Source organism: Bolinopsis microptera, chromosome 5, assembly GCF_026151205.1.
Source record: "Bolinopsis microptera isolate Bmic1 chromosome 5, MBARI_Bmic_1.0, whole genome shotgun sequence".
Lineage (NCBI taxonomy): Eukaryota > Metazoa > Ctenophora > Tentaculata > Lobata > Bolinopsidae > Bolinopsis > Bolinopsis microptera.
The window spans coordinates 14673468-14695222 of record NC_087076.1 but is presented as its reverse complement, the minus strand read 5'-3'; the positions used below and the strand labels follow the sequence as shown (position 1 = coordinate 14695222).

The 21755-nt window shown below is 38.4% G+C and overlaps 4 protein-coding genes across 7 annotated transcripts in view; 2 read left to right on the top strand and 2 right to left on the bottom strand.

Moving 5' to 3' along the window:
- LOC134816088 (NADH-ubiquinone oxidoreductase subunit 8-like) overlaps positions 1-21755 on the bottom strand; it is a 60408-nt gene that overhangs the window by 6645 nt on the left and 32008 nt on the right. The gene's annotated exons all lie outside the window — the stretch shown is intronic.
- The window catches only part of LOC134816084 (endoplasmic reticulum-Golgi intermediate compartment protein 2-like), an 82094-nt gene that overhangs the window by 28339 nt on the left and 32000 nt on the right, over positions 1-21755 (bottom strand). The gene's annotated exons all lie outside the window — the stretch shown is intronic.
- Positions 2000-12824, top strand: LOC134815960 (transcription elongation regulator 1-like). 4 transcript variants are annotated; one of them, XM_063824590.1, is made up of 16 exons: positions 2000-2826; positions 4439-4622; positions 4765-4938; positions 5154-5369; positions 5821-5988; positions 6181-6504; positions 7528-7573; positions 9322-9435; positions 9579-9893; positions 10111-10480; positions 10978-11078; positions 11227-11398; positions 11600-11869; positions 11996-12079; positions 12264-12431; positions 12563-12824. In XM_063824590.1, the coding sequence occupies exons 1-16, from the start codon at positions 2050-2052 to the stop codon at positions 12692-12694; spliced, it is 3615 nt and encodes a 1204-aa protein (XP_063680660.1). In that variant the 5' UTR covers positions 2000-2049; the 3' UTR covers positions 12695-12824. The 4 variants fall into 4 exon arrangements, with proteins under 4 accessions (XP_063680660.1, XP_063680659.1, XP_063680658.1 ...); XM_063824589.1 differs by having other exon boundaries at positions 2047-2826; positions 5830-5988; XM_063824588.1 differs by having other exon boundaries at positions 2047-2826; positions 5139-5369; positions 5830-5988.
- On the top strand, positions 19918-21266 carry LOC134815174 (carbonic anhydrase 4-like). Its single transcript, XM_063823685.1, has one exon. The coding sequence runs from the start codon at positions 19924-19926 to the stop codon at positions 20920-20922; it is 999 nt and encodes a 332-aa protein (XP_063679755.1). The 5' UTR covers positions 19918-19923; the 3' UTR covers positions 20923-21266.

The following is a 21755-nucleotide window of genomic DNA, read 5'->3' as shown; positions in this document are numbered from 1 at the left end:
TGTTGACTTTTTACTTTATCTCACCATGGTATTGTTCAGTTTGATTTATTAGGCTATTCGGAAACTCTCATGGTTGAACAATTTGAACACTAATTGTAACTGAATCACTCAAATTTGCATGAACTTTTTTTTTCACGGCTTAATGTATTTTGTAAGATTGAAAATTTTATGTAGTTATGTTTTATAATTTATTGCAGCTTTATTTTTACAGATTTTATGATATCTTTTAGTCAATTCATCATATTTGCCATAACAGAAATTGCACGATGTTTTCAAGTTTACCTGAAAAGGTCACTGCATGATCGCTCCATTTTTATGTAGTTATGTTTTATAATTTATTAGATTCTTCTCTTTAGATTCTAAATTGAATAGTTTGAGATTTCCTTTACATTTTATATTTATGCATGTGCCCCACAGGGATGAATTTCTTATTACCATTGATATTATATATACTTTTTTGAGTAAACATTGGCTGGTACCACGGGCCAGTCCCCAACAAAAATAATGTATATCAATTATTTTGAATGATACATAATGTAAATTTTTAAAGATTGAAAAAATATTACTACTGTTATCTTATTATTATAGCAGAAATAGCACGATGTTTTCAAGTTTACCTGAAAAGGTCACTGCGTGACCGCTCTATTTATATCAATTATTTTGAATGATACATAATGTACATTTTTAAAGATTGTAAAAATATTACTACTGTTATCTTATTATTCATTTTATCTCTCCCCTACTGTTAATTTGGATTATAATGCCACAGGTTCATCTTAGTGAGAATTTTATACAGTAAAGGGGGGGGGGAGCCAAGTGGATATTTGTAGATATTTGGATAATGTCATCCACTTTTTTCGTGAATTATCCATTACAATAATCTACAAATATCTACATTTATCTACAAAAAATGTATATCTCAAATATTTGCCCAGAAATTCTACTGAATTTTTGGAGATAAATGTATAAATTTGTAGAATTTGTAGAATTTTCGTGAACTATCCATTGACAATAATCTACAAATATCTACATTTATCTACAAAAAATGTGATCTCAAATATGTGCCCAGAAATTCTACTGAATTTTTGGAGATAAATGTATAAATTTGTAGAATGTCATCCACTTTTTTCGTGGATTATCCATTCTACATTAATCTACAAATATCTACAAATATCCACTTGGCCCCCCGCCCCCCAGTAAATCTACAGACCAATCCTCGATTAAATGGCAAGTACTACTGTCTGGAATGTCCATTTTTGTAGTCAAGAAGACAAGAGGTTGAAATGATCTTTTTTCCGTCTCCTGCACTCAATCTTGATCCTTTCTCCTTTTCGTTCCTTGCTAACTGTAGTTCACTGCAGATGTATCGAGTCTAGCTCCATCAGTTGTATTGGTTCTAACACGAAAATGGAATGTGCTCACTGAGGGGGGGGGGGGGGGGGGGGCGGGGGGATCACAGCGCTAGTGTAATTTTAACACATTAACTAACATGTCTAAGACTTATTACGGAGGGGGTAACACGTGAACAATCCCTAAGTAGGATGACGATTTCGGATTTCAATGTTTTCACTTTGATGACAAGAAAGAAGTAATATTGTAACTTTTGTCAACATGTTTACTCACGTAATAAACATCCCAGAAATGTTCTTGAATATTAGGTAAAAAGATATTGGTAAGAGTAATGCAAGAACATGATAACTAAATAGTAAATAGATATAGTCTATAACAATTACTAGTGTAATCCAGCCTTTGGTGGGGTCCACTGTCGCATATAATAAGGTGCTATAAACTGTAAAAGTATGAATCTACTTGTACTCAGCCAGCCAAAACCCGCATCCACCTGCAACAAAATCATAAAGTGATCAAGATATGTTTGTTAAATAAAATTATGAAACAAGTGAGGATTAAGGAAACACAACCAGACTTTATTAAAGTAACACAGAATGTTGTGTTCTAAAACATGATTCCTATGACCTTGTGCAGAGTAATTATGGAAACAAGTTTTAAACTTTAAATGAATACATTTTACAATCTATCTCTATTCTAGTTATGGACGACGGGCCTCCTGGTTTCGAATCTGCTGGTGCTGCAGACCCTCAGAACTTTATGATGAACCAGGATTTTCCTCCACGCAAGCAAGATAACCAGAGTTTTGGGAACTTTCCAGACAATCAAAGCTTTGGAAGACCCAGCAATTTCGAGGGTGATGGTCCTCCTCGTGAAAGTGGAACACAATCAGACCATGGACGTTCACGTTCTCCTCCAAAGATAGAGCAATCACCTCATCGAATGGGCAGATCTTTTGGAGGGAGACCAATGATGAACCGAGGGCCACCACCTGGTACATTCCACCCTCCTGGGATTGGACCTCCAGGGATGGGTCCTCCAGGTCTTGATGGTCCTGCAGATGATTTAGCTCCTCCAGGAATGGAACGTGAGCGACCAGGATCAGGAGACCTTGGACCCCCAGGGTTAGAACGAACAGGAGGGGGTGCTCATGCGGGTGGTGATGACCATGAACATGATGATGAGTTTGGTTCACATGCTCACAACGATGAGCCTGATTGGGACCATCGTGAACGAGGTCGTAGAGACTTTGACAGAAGAGGAGGCCCTGCAAATTTCAGCCCAAGATGGAGAGGTCCTGGTCCCATGAATAGGGGAGGTTATCAAAGAGGAGGAGGATTTAGAGGAGGTTATAATAACAGGGGTTCACCTGATTTCAACCGACGTGGTGGACCTGGTCCCAGAGGTGGATTCAGGGGTCCACCCCCTGGAATGTTTGGTGGCCCTCCTCCTAGATGGGATGGTCCTGGAGGTTATCCTGTAAGTTTTTATTTGTTATGCATGTTTCCTAGTCTTCAGACCCAAATATTATCTTCCTTACAGATCTCAAAATATTTGAAATTCTTAACTATCAATGTCTACATCAAAATATTGTATCGTTGCTGTAAAACCAAAACTGGGTATATAATATGACAGTACATGTTTGTTTGTTTGGGGACCAGCTTTTGGTACACTGGTTAATGTTTACTATAATATTGAAATATTACATTAGAATTAGATAAATAAATAGAAAGATAGAACATACCACTTTATCCAAAAATTGAAACACTGTACCGTAGCACACAACACAAAAGTTAAACTACTGGCAAAGTGTCCTCAGAAAAATAAAAACCCTAAATATACCTAGCCTTGGCCTTGGTGAGACCTGCTTCGCGATTGCTATTCAGCGATGTGTGCTCCACAAGTCATCACATACCTGAGTTACAATCACGGTTGCAGTTTATTAACTCACAATTAAAAGTTCCTCGTTATTAGCCGTAATCAACAAATACACGCAACAGCCATAAATAAGAGCCATACACACATTTAAATCAAAGTAATTATGTAGATATCAAAAACACCGAATGTTACACCTTAACCTTATCTACACTGAAAATCTTGCCGTCTCTAATATAATGATACTTTTTTGGCTCATCAGTGATCATTTCCTTTACTTTGACAACAAGTTTCTGATGAGCTGCTCTCTCCTCCTTGCTTCTGTCAGGTGTGATGTACCATGTGTGGTACGCTGTACATTTAGATTTCTTCAGATTTCTTGCTCGAGCAAGAACCATTTTTACTGATTCCGCGCAAGCCAATGTCACTTTTATTGGTCTCGGTTTACCACTGCCTGAAGTTGTTTTAGTCCCGATAGAATTTGCTGCCACAACTTTAGGATCACACCCTGAGGATTCCCAAATCAATTCGATCACTTCTTCTGCCACTAAGTGTGGATCCGGGGAATAAATCTCCGGTACACCGTAGATAATGAAATTCTTACTACGGATGTCGTCTTCAACTACGGTTTTCACAGCTGTTTTTATACTGTTGATCGACGGAGTACTTGTAGTTGTCTCGCAGTTCTTCTTTACGATATCGCTCCACGCTGTCTTCATCTCGGTATGAACAGTTGTTTTAAAAGAGTCGAGTTGCTCCTGTTGCTGTTTAATCTGGTCTTTCTGATAGTTCAGCTGATCTGATTTAAGTTTGTCTATCGTACTGGCTGCACATTTACAAAGTTCAAGATTACTAGTCATTAGCTTAGAAAGATTTTCAACTGCAGTAGCCAAGGGATCTTTATTTACAGCCATTAATCTCGAATGATTCAGTTCTGTAACGCTTTGTGCTTTTGACATCTTCAAAATCTCATTCATCGCTGACGATAGCTCCTTTTCAAATCTGTTCAGATGTTCGACGGAAAAATCCATTTTACAAAAGCCAAGGCGTACAGCACGACGTGTCGGTGTAACAAGTTGAGATAACACTACCGATAAGAGAGCAATTAAAATGTTGCAAAAGCTAGAATAAAAGATTGTAACTGATAAAAGATTGTAACTGATATAAAAGATTGTAACTGATAAAAGATTGTAACTGATATTTGAAATACTTTCAGATGGGTCCAATGCCTGGCATGGGGCCTGGTGGCATGCCTGGACCAGCTCCTCCTGCTAACCCCATGTTTACTGATGTAGATGGTGAGGTCTGGATCGAGTACAAAAATGATCAAGGTCGTCCATACTACTACAATTGCAAGACTCAAAAAACTGTTTGGACAAAACCTAAACTTAAAGAAGAAGGTGAGTGAAATTTGTTATGATTGATTTTGCTTAGATTATATTTATAAGGCATTGACAGGGTACTATTGTTAAATTTCTTGGTTTATATCCGACAATATGCCATTCTGGTGTTATATATAGAACCAATAATCTTAACTACCAGGTCCAGGTGGCCCAATGATGGACCCTATGATGAGAATGCCAGTTCCTGGACCTGGTATGCCTGGAATTCCAGGTCCAATGGGAATGCCCCCGGGTGGAATGCCTGGTCCCGGTGGTATGCCTAGATTCCCTGGTCTTCCGTTCAGTGGAGCTCCAGACATGATTCCCAACCAAGGTAAGACAAGACAAGTTAAAGGGTTAAATATAGTTAGTAAATCGATACACCTGGTAAGGGTAAAGCGAGGCTTTGCCATTTTAATCCCCGTCAGGGACCAAATTTGCCTAGATTGTGACTGGGATTTAAAAGATATGATCTTCAAAATGTGCATTAATTAAAGTCCGATCCTGAAAAATTCCGATTATAACAGATATCAGATGATAATTCACCAGGTCCAGGTGCGGGTGGTCATCCTCCAGAAAATGCAGCACCCAAGAAAATATGGTCCGAGCACAAAACAGAAACTGGCAAGGTTTACTTCTACAACTCCGTTACCAAGCAGTCAGTCTGGGAGCGTCCTAAAGAAATGGATGAGGAGCAAGGAGGAGTAAAGAGAACACCTGAGCCACTGGAGCAACAGCTTCCAGTCAGTAGTAATGCTAAGATAAGTAAGTGACAAATAATATCGAGTAGTTTTACGTATAATGTTCGAATCGGAATGCATTAGTTGCATTTTGTAATGTTAAATTTTGATATTTCATCATAATCGTTTCATCAAGATTATTTTGTACATAGCTATAGCAGTATATATATGTACGTATAGATTATAGAAGTGTTGAAAGTATTTTTAATAACTTAAGTTATAATCTGTTTTGAATTTACTAAAAGTATTTAAACTATGACATGAAAGTTTCCCTAGCTCCACTTCGTAAAAACTACAGTTTTGCGGCAGAGTTTGTAGATCTCTAACTTAAGTTAAAGTTTATGTTTATTAAATCAGGTATTGCATCTATTAATAGGCAAATCAAGCCAATAGCATGAAATAAAAAATCGTAATGATCTCTTCAGTATCAGACGTATCATAATACGATTTCCGTGTTCAAAAATAAAATATTTCAGCTATTCCAGGTATCCCAGATTCCATAGCCCCAGCAATCATGGCAGCACGTGCTGCCGCGGCTGCATTGGCAGCGAACTTAAACAAGAGCAACGATGAAGTTCCTAACATTCAGCACCAACTCAACAAGTCCTCAACACCACCCCCACATGCACAGTTCTCCAGCAGAGGTTTCATTTTTTATTAGCAAATTGTTTTGTAAACGGATGTTACTTGTGCGAGTCAAGAATTTCTTAATAATTGGGAGTTGCCGAACCGGTAATCTGACAAAATAGTATGCCCGCTTAGTTTAGGAAGAGAGTTTCTTAATAACACCTCACTACTCACTAGTTACTATAACATGTAACGTGTTAATATTACAGAGGAGGAAGACACGCCAGAGCCGGAGAGTACTGAAAGTCACGACGTGGAGATGCAGGAAGACTCGGAGAGTGATAGAGAAGAAGCGCCGCCCTCCCAGCAGCCGGAGGAGAAGAGAGAAGAAGTGGCTCCGGGAGACTCGAACAAACCAGTGGCCATCAACAGTGTTATTGGGACACCTTGGTGCGTCGTCTGGACGGGGGATAACCGGAGTTTCTTCTACAACGCCGTGTCTAAGGAGTCTCACTGGGTAATGCCTGACGAGCTGAAGGATAATCCTCAAGTTGAGAAACTCCTTACAGAACCTCCCAAACCAAAGGGGAAAGGTAATGATTCTTACTATAGATTAGATTGTGTGTTGCGTTTGAACTGCTTGATTCGGTGAATTTTTATCTGTGTAATGAGATTCGTAAATACGTTATGAGATACGTAAATTATACGTTCATTTTCAAAGAATTGTTTGAGATTTATCAAATACTCATGTAACATGTAATGATTTCATCAAACCATTTCTTAGCTGAAAGCTGATCAAATAAAACAAAAATTATCTGATAAATATACATTTTTATAATGCTATTTATGATTTTTTCCCCTCCACATCTATCTACTCTCAGGACTAACTAAACGGGTGAGCTTAACAATAATTAAGGTTAAGGATATTAAAAAATCTCGTAGTACGCCTAATGTTCATTTAAATGCTTGAACTAGCTTCGTTTGAATTCAACGATTATGATCGGAAAATAAATCATACGAACAGCAAAAATTGTCAGCATTTGCATTTTCTATTCCTTTAACTTTTTTGGATTCTGAGACCACGGTTAGAAGACATCAACTCTGAAGACGTCCATGAATGTTCGACACTTGCTGCCGAACGATTGATATAAGAAGTCCATTTCATCGTACCGAGGAAGAAGACCTTATTGCTCACAATTCGGAGTTTCTGCAGTCGAGAAGATGATTAACTGTCAACATAATTAGAATTTCGAGAAATAGTACAGAAACACAGAAACTTAGTTTTTGTTTTATTTTATTTATCGCCTTTTTTAAATAGAATAACACTAGGGGAGATGGTTTTTAAGTTGAAACCAACTCCCACAAAAACTGGGCCTACAGTTTTATCGTTAACATCACTCCGTTATTTTGCGATATTTAAACATTATTTTGGCTCACAAAATCATCATAATACACAGCCGTTAAGTACAATACTTACTGGTAAAACTAAACTGTGTCAACATAACAATCTCATTCCTCAGGAGTCAATAAAAACGTTGTCTATAACCAAAACATAACAAATCTTATTGCAGGGTTTAGAAAGAGTTATCTGAGTTTTAAAGTACCCATCTTTTCAGAAGGTGCATCTCTATCAGAAGATCTGCCGGCTAGGAAAAAACCAAAGTACGTACCTTTCTGAGTGGCTACAACTGAATCCATATACAGTATATTTCTTTTGGAATGTATTTCAGTGCTATTCTTGCATTTCTTGGTTTATTAACCCGTTTCAGAGAAAACAGGTAAGGTAACCCTTTCAGCGACCTGTAAAACGCACTGATAGTTTCATCATATTAGTTGAGGAATGAAGGAGAAAGCGGGTCAAGACGAGTGGAATGAATCCTTCCTTTTTGCTACATTCAGCTAAAAGCTAATAATTCAATTCATTCCCCATTAACGAACCAGTTGAGAATTTAGAACGTACCGTAATAAGTTCATATTTAGCTAATTATAAAAATCGATCAATTAAGCAATTAGTTTAAAACATTACTTGTACAACCGTGACGGCAGTAAAAGTAACAAAAATCGATGGATTCTCTTTCAAGATATTGATTTCTTTTTTATTTACTCTCTGGCTATAATGACAGCCATTCAATCGATTCTAAAGAATTCTATATTCTTGAGAATTCTAGATAATTCTAGATTCTTATCAACTGTAGGCTGAAAGTCGTACAGCTTCGTGTCATGTGAGTATTGCGCGCCGTTTCAAAGTTCAGTGGATCAATCACAATGATCAAGAATCTTACAACTTCTTATTTTTTGGAACATCCACAAGGAACTTTTAAGAGGGCGGAAAGACTTACAAATTTTAAGGTGATGACCATCAAAGATTGTAAATCGTAATTAATATTTTGGGAGAGATCAAGGAGAAATTGTGTGCAGTATTGTGTTCCTTGTGGATGACTTCGGCCCAGACGTGACCAAAATCTTTGAATGATGACTAAGTTTGATGATAAATGATCAAAAAAAGTAAAACACCATACCAAGTATCATGTATTCACATATTTGTGCATTTAATCCTTAAACACTTTCACTTTACCCGTTTTTTTGAGTTTACAGATCAAAGGTATTTGGTGTTTTACTAAAAAATTTTAAATATTTTGTTTCTTACTTCCTATCATTCAGCTCCCCCATCCGGCGATATTATGTCACGGGTATCTCGTTAATATTGATCTAAGTGCAAGGTACAGTCTAACCACATTTTACACGTCAACTTACATAAAAAGCAATCTCCATTGAAGTCTATCATTTTCTCGATATTTCTCCTTATTTCTGCCCTAGTTTCATGTTCGTTCTAAAATCTGACTAGCTTAAGATCAATTCAATTACTGCCGTGAGGAATCAATTTTCGCAGTTATCGGGATTATATTTAAATCTTAAGAAGTGGAAATTGGTTAATATTTTAGTCACATTATCACATTATAACGGCTGTATGATTTCGCAATTTGAAGAAAAGTTCCCAAGTTTCAAATTGTTTTCTGATCCCGTCTGTTTATTTAAGGATTCCTGCTACTGTCATTGAGATGGTATTAAATTTTCAAAGCAAATGTTATGACAAATGTTCAATCAAACTTAAAACTAAACTTATCTGGTTACAACGATCCTTGCGAAAATTAGTTCCTGCTAAATTTCTTGGCCCTAGAACATAAAGGTTAGGCTACAAATAGCAATAATATTTTGAAATCAAGTTTTTGAAAAAAAGATCCCCCTAACAAGCTACTGACTGATGAATATTTTCAGTGATGTGTAACGATACTAACATAAACTCAAATACTATCACCCAGGAACCGGACAAGAGTAAAGAAACTTAATTAATTAAAATTTAGACACTTTACTGACGCTGAATAAAAACCCTCACTTCTGAACCCTTGCAGGTTGGAAAAGACTGTCCTTGGAAAGAAATCAGACGGGATAATAATAAACCTGTCTTCCTCTTCCCTTCCAACCAGTATTATAAATACAGCTTCTAGCGCTATTGATGAACCACAGTAAGTTGTGAAATATACTTTTAATGCAGCTTACCACTAGTTCCTTCCTTGAGACATAAAACTTAATTACTGAGAATCTTATTCTGATTAAGCAAAGTTTGCGACAAAATTATACATTTGTTAAAAGAGCATATTCTGTTCAGAGCAAAGCCGCCTGCAGAGAAGATCGAGCCTACAAAGTACCAAAAAGAAAAGATGTCACTAGAAGAGAGGCAGACTGCGTTCAGAGAAATGTTGCTCGACAGGGAAGTGTCCGCGTTCAGCACTTGGGATAAGGAGCTCCACAAAATTGTGTTCGATCCGCGGTATTTGCTTCTCTCGGGGCGGGAGAGGAAGCAAGCCTACGAGAGCTTCATCAAGAGTAGGGCTGAGGACGAGAGAATAGAGAAGAGGAATAAGATAAAAGATAACAGAGAGATGTTCAAGAAGTTGATTGACAAGGCTAATCTTTCGTCCAGGTAACATGTAATTGCATTGCAAATCACTGGGGTTTCATTTAGCACTCTGATCTATGTTCAGTATAAACTGCAGCTGATATACACTATTTTGAAATAATTCAACACTTTTCTCTAGCATCATTCATAATTTTCGAAAAATTCCCTCCACCTAAATGTTAATTCTAACATCTACGATTATTCCCTACTATAATAAAATGCTACACAAGTTTCATTTCAGAGCGACATTCAGTGATTTCGCCCAAAAGTACGGCAAAGATCCCAAGTTCAAAGCGATAGAGAAGATGAGAGAGAGGGAGCACCTTTTCAACGAGTGGAAGTCAGAACAGCAAGCTGAGAAGAAGAAAGAGGGAGAAGAGCCGGTAAAGGAGGAAGTAGTCCACGAGAAGAGGGAGTCCCGAGAGCGAGAAAGAAGTAAAGATAAGAGTAGAGGGAGTGGGGATAGGCACGAGAGTAGAGGGAGTGGGGATAGGCACGAGAGCAGAGGCAGTAGGGACAGACATGAGAGCAGAGGTAGTAGGGACAGGCATGAGAGCAGAGATCGACAAAGTCGGGACAGACGCGACTCAAAAGAATCCAAGGCGAAACAGGTTAGGACGACAGCATTGTATTTCTAGGCCTAGATTTGTTGTACATTTTTTGATATTCTTAGAAGATTTTGACAGTCGCTTGGTAAGATTCTGTCGACTTTCTCCAAAGATTATTGAAAACGAGTTTAGGTCGTGAAATGTACTGTCTACCCTGTCACTTGTCAGTATCTGTAGATAAGGATGTTGGAACGAAATTGATTATACTCTGTCACACCTCGTCCTAGCTATCGCAATTTCTGCAAACGAATTTGTAGGGCGCGAATATATTTAGATGAGGAAAGGAATTTAAATGCGCGCGCGGTGCTCGCTCGCGCGCAATTAAATGAAAGTCAGATCACATTGATAATGGCTAAGCTGGCGCATGTATCATGATTAGCTTCATTTTCAATCTGCATCCGGATCGGTACAAAGTGGTCATGTACAAAGCAAAAGGTGCCCCTAAATTTTTACCTTTATTAATTTCATTCTCCCCCTTTCTTTATTAAGTTGTTCCTCAGATCAAGGACGACTTCACGGATATGTTAAGGCACGGGGATGTGAGGATAAGTCCGGACTCTTCTTGGAGCAAGAAAAAGAAATATTTCGCCGACGATGAGAGGTTTGTTAGATTATCTGTTACTGCAATATTAGACGATAGTTATGCACCATATTTCCAAAGCCAGACAATTTACTCACTTTAACCGATAGATTTTCTAATTAAAATATCCCTTATTATTAGGATTCCGCTCTGATTGAACTGATTACAGGTACATAGCGGTCGGCTCTTCCTCTACCAGAGAGGAGTATTTCTATGAGTACACTAAGTCGTTAGAGAATAGAGAACCGGAGCTGAGTGAGACGGAAAAGAAGGCCATAGCAAGGAAGGAAAGGGAGGCGGCTGCAATGAAAAAAAGGGAGGGAGAAGTGGCTAGAAAACAGGTATGTTTTCTTTGTGACATTTTGCTAATTCGGAGACTGCGATACAGATCGAAAAAGCTGTAGTTTTGACGCACACCATATCCCATGCTCATTGCTCATGTATATTTTATGTTTAAGACTCTTGTTCAATTTTAGGTATTCATACATTTTTTCAATTGCTAAATATTATCCTGTCCTAATAACGACCTCTTGCTCGACCAGGTGGACCAGAATCGGGAATGGGAAAGAGAGCGTGGTGCTCACGCCAGGGAAGAGGCGCAGCAACACTTCTTAGCCCTCTTGCACGACATGGTGCGGGATGCAGATGCGTCATGGCGCAAAACCCGCAAACAGTTGCGAGATGATAGTCGGTGGGAGCTAGCTGCTTTGTTGGATGCGGATCAGAAAGAAAAGTTATTCTTAGAGCATATCGACAATCTTTCTAACAAGAGAAAACGGTCCTTCAAGCGGCTTCTGGACGAATGCGAGCATGTAAGTTATAAAATTGTTTAAAATAACTTTTTAACTGATCGCTTTTACAGTTATGGTTCGCAGCCGCAGTTATTTTAAAGATAAGCGATTCTTTTTGTCTGACTACATGTAACATCAATTAATCAGGTGACCCTGACGTCAACTTGGAAGGAGATCAGAAGGAAAATAAAACACGACCCTAGGTTCAGCAAATTCTCAGAAGACGACAAGGTTTGTCATATAAATTTATAAATTACTAAACTTAAATATAACTAAATATGGTGGCAAATTTATTTTAAAATGTTACCTTTTTACTTAAATGCTTCGTCTCTCTAAGTTTATTTCATATGCAATTGATTGTATCCTTGACGTAAATACGTGCCTTGTATAATGTATAAGTTTTCCCTCATTGTAGGAGAGAGAAGCAGAGTTTAGCAGGCACATAAAAGATCGGGTATCCCTCGCAAAATCGGACTTCAAACAATTGTTGAAGGAAATCAAATGTGTTTCCCACAAGTCGAAGGAAATATTACGTGGCCCAAACGGAGACTCCCACATGAGGGAAATTAGGCAGTTTTTAACGGTTGGTGTGATTTGTGCAAACTTCTTCTTAGTTCGAAATATGCTACCTTCTTGGTGTTGGTTATTTATCATAGAATTAGAAGAAGGATACAAGTTAAACTCATTTAAGTTTTAACTTCATTTTCTTTGTAGAACGATAAGAGAGGGCTTGTTTTGGATGATTTGCCAGAAGAGCGAGATAGGATACTAGACGATTATCTGGCAGAATTAGAGAAATTCGGACCTCCACCCCCGCCCACAGCAACTAGACCATCTAAACGATAAACTAAATTATATGTTTTAACCTTATCTTCACAGTTTCTTACTCACCCCTGCACTTACTGATTTCATTGAATAACATTCTAATATAGTTTGCCATAAATCGCTGAATCTGGAATTTGTGAGTGCAGTGAGGTGGCTCGATGTCATATATATTTTATTATAATTTATGTTTTGTTTTATTCTTTAAAAAGGTCGGATACTGATGCGTGGCTGGTTTAATGAGTTGTGTATGACAGTTTGTTATTTCAAAATTGATAAGGTTATTTTATTTTGTCTCACAACTCATAGCTACTATTAACTATATACAGAGGGGTGCCATATGTTTTTGTCATTTCTGATAATGACAATACAAACAGTGTTAAACTAACAATTTTCATTGGACCATAACTCTGCTTCCGGACCACCGATTTACAAAATTCAAAAATGACGTAGAAATTTGGGTCATTCGTGCTTCAGGAGAGAATGGCAGGCCCACAAATAAGGGGTTTGATCCGGGTGTGAGCCTTGTACTAGACACATTTTTCAGACTCGTAATTTGTAATTACACTGATTAACGGGTGATACTCGTAAAATATCAGTTCCATAACTCGGCGCGCGTCCTGGTAGGTTGCATGTAAACCTACAATTACACTGACTGCTGACAGTTTAATATCACGTGACGTGCACGCAAACTCGCGCGCTAAAATGCGCGCTAAAATGCGCGTATTAGAGTTACTATATATTAGGGGTACCCCTGTAGAGTTTCTACGATAAAGGGGGAGTTAAACCCGGGTTCCACTATAGTGAAACGACCGTGGGGGTCACGACGTGATACAAGAATATTTGGAAAAAATATTTTACGAGTATCACCCGTTTATGAGCTGTATATATAAAAACTATATTATAGTAGTAGTAAATCTTTCAAAGTACGAAATATCTCTTTAAAAGAGCATCCTAGGCACCTTATAGATATCAAAACGCATAAAAAAGAAAACAAAAACATCAACCATCTTCTAACTTCTTCCACTCCTCCCTATCTAAAGCTAAAAATCTAAGGTCTTCGAAATCAGTCAAATTCTTAAGTCTAATATCAAGATTTCTACTAGTCAAGTCTTTTCTAATAACATCTAATAAGTTTAAACATGGTCTACCCCGTCTCCCTTCCATAAAAATATCAGAATTTATAGCAAATAACATAGAGGTGTATGCTGGTGAGTCTTCCTGTCCTCTTAAGATATGTCCTAACATTCTCCATCGAAACTTAGAGACTCTCACAGACAAGGGAGTGACATAACAACGAGCATAGAGTGCCTCATTAGAAATAACCCCAGTAGGCCATCTGATGTTGAGGATTCTTCGGAGGTGTTTGCGATGAGCAATATCAAGTTCATTCAACGAAGCTAGTGGTGCAGCCCAGGAGTTGCAGTTGTAGAGTAGAATAGAGACTACTTGTGCCTCGTAGATTTTGATCTTCCTTTGGACTGAAATCTTGCTCTTCATCCAAACTTTCTGAAATTTACTAAAGGCAACATTACCAAGGAATATTCGATTCTTGATATCCTTAACAGTGCACATCAACGATCCTAAAGTTTTGTTAGAGCGCCACTCTTCATCACCTCTATACACTTTTCCAACAATCACCTTGCGTTTAACAGTGGGTTTAGGATCTGCTAAATAAAAATGGACAAATTCAGTCTTGGAAGAATTGATATGAAGGTCCCACTGCTGGAATATATCTTTAGCGATAGGAAGCATTTCTTTGAGTGGAGCAAGTTCAGTGTTATTAAAGTCAATATCATCAGAGTATCCTGTTTCGAGTGGCATGAATTCTTCTGAGATAGGAGGATTAGGGATTGGATGATTCACTGGGTAAGGTGTTGATGATACTTGGGAGAGTACAGATCTGAGGTGAATAAGTGCAGCGGCTTCAACAACAGTAAATTGATTACCTGATAGTGCATCTCCTTGAAATGCTCCAGTTGTGCTTTGGAACTCAATTGATACAGTATTATTGACTTTTACTTTCAACACTGTGTTTGATAGTAGGAGCCGTACCATCCTAATTTCATCACTAGTACAGCCAGCATCTTCAAGAACATTGAGTACTGTTTCTCTGCTGATGGTGTCAAAGGCACTTGACATGTCTATACTCATTCTGTGGTAGCTCCAATGCTTTCTAAGTACCACTGATATAACTATATTATAAGTCAATTAAATTACAGCCTCGAGTTCAAGTTTGTAGGGGCTCTGAGTTCAAGTCTGTATAGTAGGGGTAGCTCCTTATACAAAAATGTCACGCCGCAATCTCTCAACAAATTCTGAATATTAGGTTAGCAGCAGGTATGATGTTACCATCCCTCGAGCTGCGAGCTATTTCGTTTTATTTTACGCATTTCCATTTTCCTGGAATGTAGATATTTTTACTTTAATCCGATCGAGTTTGTAGATGCTTCATTATATTAAGTCTTATATTTTCTGCATTCTGCACAGTCTGATTTTTAGAATCTATATGGGCTGTCTAACAAATATCTTGCTCCTATTCCTAATCGCAGCGTTGAATGCAGAGTTATCTTCCTCAGTCGTTGATCTTGATCATAACCTGATTAGACAGATCACATAATTAGTTGATTAGATCCCAACTGAATTGTCTTACTCTAAATAAGCAACCCAGAGGGAAGAGGGACATTTTAATCGTTTGTGATCTTAAGTTTGGCTTCCTGGAACACTTTAAAGGGACATACACCAAGACTTTTTTTGCCGCGGGACACGGGAGGGGGGGGGGGGGGGGCCAATGGCATAAATGGAGAAAATGGAGAATTACTCATGGATTTTTCCATTTTCTCCATAGAAATAGTCTCCATTTTATGCCATTTTATGCCATTTTATGCCATTGAAAACCTGAAAAATTTAGAATTTCGAGAAAAATTATTAAAAAAAAAGATATTTTCGGCCAATAATGAACAGGGTATCATGAAACATGGAGAAAAGTGGTTTTCAGAAAATCTTTGAAAAATGTTGACTTAGAAAATGTTCGGTCCGAGTCATTTTCGATACGTACCTCCCGTATCGAGAGCTCCCGATTCCGAGCTCGTGTTGCAAAGGGGAGGCCTGCCTTCCGAGATCGCATTACCTCGAGTCCAAAATTGTGTATCGAAGGGAAGGTGTGGACTTCGAAAAACCGAAAAAATATTTTCGGCAAATAATGAACAGGGTAGCATGAAACGTGGAGAAAATGGTTTTCAGAAAAAATTTGAAAAATTTTGACCGAAAAATATTTTCGGCTTAAAATGAACAAGGTAGCATGAAACGTGGAGAAAAGTGTTTTACAGAAAAACTTTGAAAAATTTTAACTTAGAAAATTACCCCTCGGTACACAATTTTGGACTCGAGGCTTCCCCCTGGTAATGCGATCTCGGAAGGCAGGCCTCCCCTTTGCGACACGAGCTCGGAATCGGGAGCTCTCGATACGAGAGGTACGTATCGAGAATGACTCGGGCCGAAAATTTTCTAAGTCAAAATTTTTCAAAGTTTTTCTAAAAACCACTTTTCTCCACGTTTCATGCTACCCTCTTCATTATTAGCCGAAAATATTTTTTTTGGTTTATCGAAGTCTGCACCTACCCCTCGATACACAAATTTGGACTCGAGGCTTCCCCCTGGTAATGCGATCTCGGAAGGCAGGCCTCCCCTTTGCAGTGCGAGCCCAGTGCGAGCTTGTTTCGACTTTCGAGGATATAGGTCTCACTTCTCAGTGCTTATTACTCTCCCCTATTACTCACTCCTGCTGTAGCCTGTAGAAATAACTTTACACTAGGCTTCAGTAATTATGAGTTCGCCTGAAGTGAGCCTCTACTAACCTAGTATAAGCATCTAGTAGCCTACAATGAGCTTTCATAAGCTTGTTACGCCCCTAGTAAGCGTAAATAAACATGTTAGGATGTCCAATTTAGGTGTTAAATGGTGTTAAAGATGAAATTTCGAAGACAAAATTCATGGCATAAAATGGAGAAAATGGAGAATTACTCATGGGTTTTTCCATTTTCTCCATAGAAAAAGTCTCCATTTTATGCCATTTTATGCCATTTTATGCCATTGGCCCCCCCCCACACGGGATTTGAATTGAGTTGCGATACGATTTGTTAATTTAATATTGAATCCAATATGCAATACAAAAAGGAATTTCGATTGTCAAGTCACGTATTTTCCTGATAAGATTCTAGATAATTGCGAGCATGTAAGTTGTAAAATTGTTTTAAATTATTTTTTAACTGATCGCAAATACTGTTTGAGTCCGTTCCTAATATAAGTTCAATGAATACCTCACAGTACAGCTAGTTAAGGGGGCATTTTTCAGAATTTTGCCGCTAAATTAAAAAAAGGCCTTACTCAAAATTCCCGTTCCGTCCCAAAACTTAAGGTCATGAGGCAATTTTTCGTAGATTCTGAAAATTTCATGAAAAAATATTGAAACCCTATTGAGTTCTATTGTTTTGAGCGAAGTCAGTTTCACATATATCGCGAACTGAGATATGGGCAATTTTGTTCATTTTTTGCGATTATTTGAACTCAGAATCCACAGTGAGGTAGATATTGAGCTGACAATCATAGAGAATGTGTAGTTTAGGCTTACCTTTCATATAAAGTTGGTTTCATTCAAAAATATTGATATTTGACCAATTTATGGGCCAAAATCGATCAAATTAGGTGCGCATGCCCAAATATGGGTAGGGGAAGTAGGGGTCAAATGAAACGGGTACAAACTTTTGGATGCAACATCAATACCATACATTGGGATATACTCATATTGGGTACACAAGCTCTTAAGAACGTTCTAAACACTATCAACCCACTTCATTCATTAAAATTCAATAATTGTTTATTTAATTAGATGTTTCATTTGACCCTAAGAATTACTGCATTTCAAATTACCAGGGTCAAATGAAACAGGCCTCCTCAGGGTCAAATGACTTCCCCTACAGGTTGAGAACTGTAGGGGAAGTAGGGGTCAAATGAAACGGGTACAAACTTTTGGATGCAACATCAATACCATACATTGGGATATACTCATATTGGGTACACAAGCTCTTAAGAACGTTCTAAACACTTCATTCATTAAAATTCAATAATTGTTTATTTAATTAGATGTTTCATTTGACCCTAAGGGGTACTGTTTCATTTGACCAAATCGTATAACTATATGGTGAGAGTTTTTCAATACAGCATGTTAATTGTATGTTCCTATGCTTAAAAACCACTAGAATACTTAAATACGATCACTAATGTTGAAGATTAAATCAAGAAACATTCGGTAAATGTAATTGGTTCAAGCACAGAGGCAACAAATGTTAAGCGCAACATTCTAGGGAAAGATGAAGTGGAGAGGAAGTAGATTGTAACTCTATAATCAACTTTTCTCATATATTCTAGGAAAGGTATATGTAATAGGTAATTCAATAGAAGTCGATCCCGCCTGTTTTAAGCCATGACAAGTTAATAGTACTAGAGATATAGCCGTGTTTCATTTGACCCTGGTGTTTCATTTAACCCCAGCTTCCCCTATATAGTTTTTAGCTCATAACTCAGTCATTTTTTGTCCAATCTTGATGAAATTTATCCTCTCTGACCTTACGCCTACGGCTTACACTGAGCCACAAATTACAAATATAAAATATGTTGTGATTTGCTGTGTTGATATACAATATATATCACGGGTAATATCACATATCGACAGTCTTGGAATATTTGGAAAAAATATTTGACGAGTATCACCCGATTATGTGCTGTTAAAAGGGTGATGATTGATTACTCTACACTCGACTGTCACGTGACTTTTTCAACCCGTTCTCTAGCTGGTCCTGAACGACTGTTCGAAACCCTAACCCTCTAATTGCTAATCTGATCCCAACCCTAACCCTAACCCATCCTTAACAAAAGCATATGCTGAAACCCTAACCCTAACGAGAAATTATACTAACTTCCTTATACGGTCATATCTCGTGATCGAGACAGTTTTTCGCCAATGTCTCGTCAGGAGAGCATTTTTACAATTACCCGATGTCATGGGGGTGATTCGGAATCAGCGTTCGAAAATACATCGATTGAAGTTGGTTTCAACTGTCGGGGGCCCTTTTAGAACAATCTCGAAGATCAAGTTCAACTGTAGAGTAATTTAGCACGCTCGCTGTTAGAAGTTAAAACCCGGAAACTAAAGAACTATAAGTATACTATAAGTCAATTAAATAACAGCCTCGACTCCTCGAGTCTGTCAAGGGGCTCTGAGTTCAAGTCTGTAGGGGTAGCTCCTTATACAAAAATGCAAATCAAATTAAATTTCTTCCATTTTCTGCCTTGACCTTCCTACCAATTGAGTTGCGATACTGGATACGATTTCTTAACTTAATATTGAATCCAATGCAGTGAGGAATGTCGAGTCACTATTGTCAAGTCGCGTATAATTTTCCTAATACATATTAAGTTTGATATACCTATTACCTAGCTGAGTCCCGCGGCGGGTCATACAACTTAACGGGTGATACTCGTAAAATATCTGTTCCATATATTATACCGTCGACGAGTCCAACTTGGCGCGCGTCCTGGTAGGTTGTAAACCTACAACATACAACGTATGACAAGATCATTATAATTCAAAATTATGGATGATGGAGAGTTATGGGCAAATTTTAGGTTTATAACCTACCAAGACGCGCGCCGAGTTGAACTCGTTGATGGTATAATATTTGAAACAAATATTTTACGAGTATTACTCGTTAATCCCGATTTTGAAGTCCACACCTCACCCTCGATATACGATCTTGTCGAGGTTCCTCCTTTGTAATGCGATCTCGGAAGTCAAAACTTTAATAAATTTGCCTGGAAACTAATTTTCGAAAATATTTTTCAGGACCTAGCCCTCGAGAATTTTTCCTCGACATTATAATGAAATTTCTGATTGATATCCGGCATATCACCTTCTAAACTACTTACTTTAGTCGGATATCCGATCAATTTATAAATTTTGTCACTATCGGAGTGAAATTTGAATTAAAATATTGTCAAATTGTTATTATTCTAGAGGGTACTAAAAAAGGAAATGTTGATTATGTAATCAACGGCCAAACCCCCCCCCCCCCCCCCCGTAATCAACCGTAAGCATTTGATAACCTCCTCCCCCCTTGGCTGATTACGTAATATTATGCGAAAGACCCCTAACTCAATCGAATTTGTAACCCCATTTTTCTTATAGTTTTTGAGCAATGAAGCTTCTGCTACTAGTACTACTTGGAGCCGTGATCACGGTGAGCTGTGCTTCTGAAGGTACATACTCCTACAGTGACCAGGCAGCTTGGGACGGAGTCTGTGCCACTGGTAAACACCAGTCTCCAATAGATATAAATGAAGTTAAGAACACCGTTTACTACGGCTCCGGGATGTCATTATTCGGTGGATATAAATCAATTATTATTGAAAAAGGGAGTCTAAAGACGACGAGGTTCGTCCTAACAAGCACCCCTATATACAAGACTATGCCACAAAACTGGCCGGTGGGTCACACCAAAGGTCTTCAGGCCCTTCATGTGCAATTTCACTGGGGAAAAGGAACGGCAGGGTCGGAGCACATGCTGAACGGCAAGCAATTTATCGGAGAGATACATGTGGTGACCAGGAACCTCGACCAGGATGACGAGACAGCAAGCGATTACTACGCTGTATTCGGATTCTTCATGAAAGTGGTGACTGGAAATGAGTTACCGGACATGTTCAGTAATTCCCTTGCAGCAATGCTTTCAGGAAGCAGTCCTATCCTGAATATGGATGATCTGTTTTCAAGATATAATAAAGCTATCAAGAGTGTTTTCACTTACGAGGGAAGTTTAACAACGCCTGGATGTGATGAGACGGTGTTCTGGCAGGTGATGGAGGAACCCATTTTGGTCACACAAGATGCGTTCAACAGCCTTCGGACATCGGGAAGTGATAGGGTCGACGACGCGAATAATTTTGAGTTCAACTACCGGGAGATTCAGGAGTTGAACGGACGACACATCACACACCGTCTGCTGCACCAAGCGATCACAACCCCGGCTGATGGTGGTGACTCGGAGGAAACCCCAGCTGATGGAGGTGACTCGGAGGAAACCTGCAAAGTTGACTGTCATGCAGCTCAGCAGACGTGCATGTGGACCATGAGCGGAGCTGCAACATCTCTTCCTTCACTCGCTCTTCTCTTCGCAGCACTTTTCTATCTCATGTAGACTATCTCGTAGACATGACAAACTATTTTTATCCTTAGATACAGTAGTTCTTCACTTGTGGAATACACTTGTGTAATACGAAAAGACTGAGCGTTTTTTTCCCGTGATGGACAAATCCTGTACATGCTCTGTTAGCTTTTAATATCTGTTAGCGTTTATATTGATAAAATTAGCACAATTAGCGATACACTATACAGGCCCGGAGGTCGCTATGTCATGAGACAATATTAGTATCCCGTATTTTCTTAACTAAATTTTAGATCTGTTTACTTTGAAATAGTACTCTTTAGTCGATAGTAATTATATATTTACTTTTAACAATATAAAATATAAACAAACTTTCATACATAGTTTCATTGTGTCTTTTCGGGATGATAATTCCACATTCAAGCAGAATTAGGGGCCAGCAGGCAACGTTACGCCATTGCCGCCCAGTATTAGAAAAGCAGTTTCTGCAGTCAGTACTCAGCAGTGCATGAGCTAGATCAAGGAGCCGGCAATCGATTAAATTTAAAGATCAGTCGGCTGTACTACAAGATATCATGAAGTTAACTTGAAGAATACTGCAAGGTATCCTTAAATTAACATAAAGAAAGCATGAAGTTGACCTGAAGTTAGCTATGTGTCATCTTCCAATAATATCGGTCCCGATATGCGATATTTCAAATCCTAACTCCGCTAGGATCTGCTCTCGGATCCCATAAGATTTGCATTTCCGATCTGGTCCGAGAGAAAATCCTATCGCTTCTCGGGATTGACATATCCTATCGCCGATTTGATAGGATTTCATCGGCGGTATCTTAGGGGCCATCTACTAAGGACCGAGGACGTTT